This window comes from Populus euphratica, unplaced genomic scaffold (genome assembly GCF_000495115.2).
Source record: "Populus euphratica unplaced genomic scaffold, PopEup_1.0 scaffold1042.1, whole genome shotgun sequence".
Lineage (NCBI taxonomy): Eukaryota > Viridiplantae > Streptophyta > Magnoliopsida > Malpighiales > Salicaceae > Populus > Populus euphratica.
Genome location: NW_011500896.1, coordinates 58095 through 64090, shown reverse-complemented (window position 1 = coordinate 64090; position 5996 = coordinate 58095). Strand labels below are relative to the sequence as shown.

At 31.1% G+C, this 5996-nt stretch overlaps 1 protein-coding gene across 2 annotated transcripts; it reads left to right on the top strand.

The window, feature by feature from the left end:
• Window positions 1–1611: 1611 nt before the first annotated feature.
• Window positions 1612–4000, top strand: LOC105116756 (myb-related protein 308-like). 2 transcript variants are annotated; one of them, XM_011014217.1, is made up of 4 exons: window positions 1612–1845; window positions 1948–2101; window positions 2256–2385; window positions 3311–4000. In XM_011014217.1, exons 2-4 carry the CDS (start codon window positions 1972–1974, stop codon window positions 3624–3626), a joined length of 576 nt encoding a protein of 191 aa, XP_011012519.1. In that variant the 5' UTR covers window positions 1612–1845; window positions 1948–1971; the 3' UTR covers window positions 3627–4000. The 2 variants fall into 2 exon arrangements, with proteins under 2 accessions (XP_011012519.1, XP_011012518.1); XM_011014216.1 differs by lacking the exon at window positions 1612–1845 and having other exon boundaries at window positions 1868–2101.
• Window positions 4001–5996: the final 1996 nt, after the last annotated feature.

Below are 5996 nucleotides of genomic sequence, written 5' to 3'. Positions count from 1 at the left end.
AAAATTGAGAAATACTTATTTGCCACCGGTTAATTTGACAGTGACTAATGAACCTTTTGAAAATATTTTAACATATATATATGATCATGGTTTAACATTGGTGATTAATGATTGAAATCAAAATGTTGCGTGTAATTCAATAACATTGTGAAAATATTCTTACTCAGTCTAAGCCATTATTATTGGATTATTAATTATTCATCCTATTGCAAAACAAATATTAAGAAAATAAAAACCCTAACAATTAGTGTTGATTTTAGCATGTTATTTTTTTTATATACACGTATAATCAAATAAGATAATAGAATAATGTTTTGTGTAAAATCGGAGGCTTGACCTAATATCATAGTTACCCCCCCTCTCCCCCCGCCCCCACTCACTTTCTCTCTCTCTCTATATATATATATAGAGAGAGAGGGGGGGGGAAGTAATTTTAGTTCTACATCTGTTACTTGTATTCATTGACCGGGATCATATCACTTGAATAGATTTGATATAATTTAGATTACTTGTAATTGTAAGGATGGATTGAGTATGAAATTCGTGAGGGATTGAATTATATTCAGTCATGTGTAACTAAAAATGCTTGGGGTATATTAGTACACTTTAAAGAATAATTAATTATAAAGTTGATGTCTCTTATATGGCATGTATTAGGTTTATATATTTGAGCTCTTTTCATTGTGTACTTTAGATCGCACGGTCTGTTCGTCAAGTATAAAATTCTTGTGCAAGTTTAAGTATAATGCATTATGGAGATTCGGTTCTTCATAGGTGAGTGGGAGATGTTGGTTAGTGGGTTAGACCTAATCCATCCATGATGAATGGACCTGGTCCAAGTTATTAGAGGAGTTACTTAAGGAAGTAACCGTCTCCTCTAATCATATATAAAGAGACACAACCTATATAAAATAAGATAAGTTTTTATTAATGAAAGAATATAGTTTTCTCTTTCTCTTCTCTTTTCTTATCTCTCTACATTAACTTGATAAGATTTACAAAGACATTCATACTATGGAATATCACTTTGATTCTAGTAATTAAAGTGGCACTTAAGTAATTAATCTAAAAATAAAAAAGCAAAATCTTATAACTAAATTTTTTTTTCCGATCAATATTGATGCGTGTGTGTGTGTAAATATTGGTGTGTGTGTGTGTAAGGCAACATATATATGGTAATATAGAATATATTACACATAATAACTCTATATAGAAAACTTTCAATATTTTCTTATAATATAACTCATTCCATATTATGTAATTATCAAAACCTCTATATATTCTTGAATTATAAATTTTAAAAATACTAAAAGGCACGAAGAAAAAAATTAGAGTTTGTAAGATTTTAACTATCAAATAAAATGAAACAACTAAAAATTCTAAAAGAATCGATAGCTAGGAGGTAGGGAATTTTTATTTTTTTTGTGAATCCAGATATGATTGCTTCTCTCTACAAAAATGGGTTCATGGAATAACAATCAATAATTACTCCTAAAGAATTGCAAAATTTCTGGCTAGCTCCAGCACAGATCTTTCTTGTTTATTTTTGTAAAATTATTTTATCAAATAAATTTGTTGATTCAATCATTGCATATATATACGCTATACCCATTCTATCCATCATTCTTAATCTGCTTTCAAAGAACACAAATACAGTGCTTTGGAACTAAGAAGCAACTCTGTCTGTGTGGGTATCCAATCAACTGAACTGTGCTGGTGGTTGGCGGTGTCAACTAACACACGTCATGCACACTTGACCAAACTACGCTAGTTTTTGTCAACACAGACCATGCGGATGAACAACCAGTCCAACTAGTTCACTACCAGATCAAGCTAATAGTGAGAGTACTACTTATTAAACTCTGCACTCCATTTCGCTCTCCCTTCGAGCCCTTTTTTATCACTGAGCTGGTGTTAATTTCATGCTTTTGTCATCACTATCTGTAGTTGTTCTAGCTAGGGTATAGTTCAATGAGGAAGCCTTGCTGTGACAAGCAACACACAAACAAGGGAGCATGGTCCCAGCAAGAAGACCAGAAGCTCATTGATTACATACAGAAGCACGGTGAGGGTTGTTGGCGCTCGCTCCCTCAGGCTGCAGGTGGGTTTTGCTCACCTTATTTTACTAGGAATCTGTTAACTTACAGAAGCTCGTGCGTGCCATGAGAGTGGAATATTTATCATATTTTTTCAAGGAAAATAATGTTGATTAATGGACTCTTCGTTTTGGCTTTTTTCCTTCAATGATTCATTAGGGTTGCTTCGTTGTGGCAAAAGTTGTCGGCTGAGATGGAGAAACTATTTGAGGCCTGACCTGAAAAGAGATGGATTTGGAGAAGATGAAGAGGATTTGATAATCAGGCTCCATGCACTGCTTGGCAACCGGTAATGATCAAATCATGTGCTCTTTAATTAGTATGCTATTTCTGGGCAGCTCATCCAGATCCCATGCATACAAGTTTTACAAAAATATGAGAGAACTAATCGGCGTGCACTCGAGTGAAACATGCCTGGTTATGTCAACAAGCCTTGATAATCATCCATAAACCAAATCAAATAAGATATGAATACCCTTATTGTTGTATATTGCAGTAGAGAACTATATAAATTAATAGTAAGACTTGATATATGAAAAATTGAAGAGAATTAAACGGAGATTTTTTTTTCTATTTTGTTAATCTCAGTCCATAATTAATCTCCTTTATCATATACATGGACCAAAATACCACTATATATATATATATATATATATATATAGAGAGAGAGAGAGAGAGTATTCCTTTACGTAATTAGGATATTTAAGATTTTACCTTTTTTACAGCGTATTTAATTTCTTTAAAAATAGTGTGTTTGGTCAAGGTACATTTTTTTTTCAAGATTTTTTTTGTGTTTCCAAATATTATTTAGAAGTAAAAAGTTTATTTAAGAAGAAATATGAGAGATTAATTAAGATTTTGAAAATATTTATATTTATATTTTTTTTATTTGGTTTGGAATTTTAATATTTATAAAGTAATTTTTTAAGGAGAAAAAAATTGATTCTTTCAAGATTAATAACATTCTCCAAGTATAGTTATATTAAAGATAAAAAGTAATGTATTTTGTAAATAAAACTTGTAATAATTTCATGAAATGGAAATAACTTTTGATCCCATAAGAAAAAAAGCACAATATTTTCTAAAGGGTGACATAAAGTAGAATTACATTTCGAAACTATTTACTTATACTCTGGTAATTGATTGCATGATCCATGTGTTGTGACTTGTGAGAGGTTAAATAACTGCCGATGAAATATATATCGTTGATTTAGGTGGTCCTTGATAGCTGGAAGGTTACCCGGACGTACAGACAATGAGGTGAAGAACTATTGGAATTCTCATATAAAGAAGAAGCTGGAATCATCCCATCGCAATATTGGATTCACCAGATTGAGAGCAGAAATATCATCAGCTGCTAGGTCAAAGAGCCAGGCTAATGATCCGGAGACCTTCCTTGATGTTAATAATCAGGTCTTTGATTCCAATAGTGGCAAGCCTGAGCCCAGCAACAAGGTTTCGTCTGACATAAATCTTGATCTGACTCTAAGCATTCCCTCAAAAAAACTTGAGTCAAGCGATGAAAATTAATGCTGCAATATCATATACCAGTGCTTCTAGTTTCAGGATATCGTGTGCTAGGAATACTTACTAGTTAATTTCTAATCAAAGCATGTATGGGATCACATGTGGAATCAACTTTCTTAGCAAGATACACTGCTGGGAATATTTATACTCCAGCCTAGCAATATATTCTTGCCAAGGAAATAGTAATTGTGTATACATATAGCTAGGCTAGATTTGCTGTTCGAGAGGAAAGTTGATCTCCTCCATGGCAAGAAAAGGGTTTCTTTAATACTCTGCCAGGATCTAAGTGCTTGTGTATGTGTTTTTATGACTCTAATCGTAGTGACAGTTGCTTGCTAAAGCTTATAATAAGATATAATTTAAGTCATGGAGGTTGAGACCCTAACTTTTTATTATATTATTTATTTTCATGTTGAAAGAACAAGTAGCAGAGTTGCAATCACTATCACTTTATCTGTTAGGTAGGATTTAAAAATATAGATATGATCATTTTTTAAAATAATTTTTAATTAAAAATATATTAAAATAATATTTTTTTTTTATTTTTAAAAATTATTTTTAACATAAAAATAATTTAAAACATTCAAGAAATATTAATTTAAATTAAAAAATTAATTTTTTTTTAAAATATTTTTAAAATACAAAAAGCTTTAGTGTCCAAAGTGCAGCTCCCAAGCATTTTAGACTCTATTTAAACCAAAAAGAATAGAAGAAAGCACAGAAAACTGAAAAGCACTGCTTGTTGCAATTTTCTTTTTCTTTTTCTTTTTTATCAAAATATAAAAACAAAAACAAGAAAAAAGAAATTGGCTGCTGGCTATGCTATGTTTTCAAAGTTTGAAATAAAAACAAGCTAGGTTTCTTTTTTTAAAAAAAATAAATAAATAACAACGATACTAAATAACAAAGTTTTTGCTCTTTACATTTTTCACTTAAACGACGACATTTCTGGGGATCTTATCGAGAAAGTTGAAGTTCTCAAGGACGAGTAATTCTCGAAAATGAAATTATAATCTTATCTTTAAGTGCTATTATAGGCTGTCAAATTGTTTATATTTTCAATGCAAAAGGCTTCGTACGTTGTCAAATGAAAAAACTAGTACAGAGCAGGAGCAGTAGCAAGCATGTCCTTTGACCTAACATTCAAACAAAACTCAGAAGTGGTGCAAGATGGACTCAGCTCGTGTCAATATTTTGCAGTTGGGAGAAGTTAGTAGCATGATGCACATGCTTTAAACTAACACAACAGCTGGTTGTTTATTCGAGCACTGTCGCCATTGTTGTCACTTTTGTCAAAAAGCTAAATAATCTGAAGTTTGATTTTCAAGCTCACTCGTGTTCATTGTTATAGTACCGAAGCCTACAGCGCTCTTCTTTTTTCTGTGCTTTTTGTCAACATCTAGCATCGGAAATTATTTCATTCGTGTGATGCAACTCTTAATGAACTGGGTCGACACGGAGGAATCTATATAACTGCAGTGGGTTGAGGCGGACGAGGAACTTTAAGAACAATATTTTCATTAGTACCACTACAACACAAGACAATGCTTTGCATGCAGCACTCTTGTTTCTATAAGTCTTTGTTTATATATATATATATATATATATATATATATATATTGATAGGATAGTTTTGGTCAAAAAAAATTAATATAGTCTCAATTAAAAAAAACAAAGAGTCAGAGTTAATTTTTATTATTAATAATAACATTTATTGATAATATTATAATTCCATGAAAAAGTACTTATTTGCTTGGCTTATGCTACTTATTAGTACTTAAAAGTATATTTTTTATTAAGGTTTTATATCATCATTTTGCACTTGATATATCAATAACTCCTTAACTCAATCATATTTTATAATAATATATCTAATAATATAAAATACCTTTAATTTGTGGTAAATGATCATTTTAAATGTAGGTCTATCACATAAATAAAAGGATTGATGGATGAATTTAAGAATTGAAATTCAAAAGACAAAGAGATAGTCAAACTTAGAAAAGAGATATTAGTGTTGTTCGGTAATTGGATCATATCTAAAGCTGTAGATATCAAATTTAGGTCTAATTTATATAGATGGAAAGGTAAGATATAAACATACAACTTTCATATGAAGCTCAAGACTTAAAAATGTCATTTTCAAGTCCAAATTGTAGCAACAACAAAGAACTTCGAATCTGTCTTCCAGCCCGAGCACTATTCAGTGTATGACCCATATCTGGAGTTTTAGAAGTCCAAATGATCTGAAGTTTTTACACAAGAAATCTGAGAGAATTGCCTTCAACTTTCATGTTTTAAGTGGCTCCAATTTTGACGTTATCAATGACGTTTTGGGCAGACAAGAGAAGATAAGGATTGTCACCAAGTCAA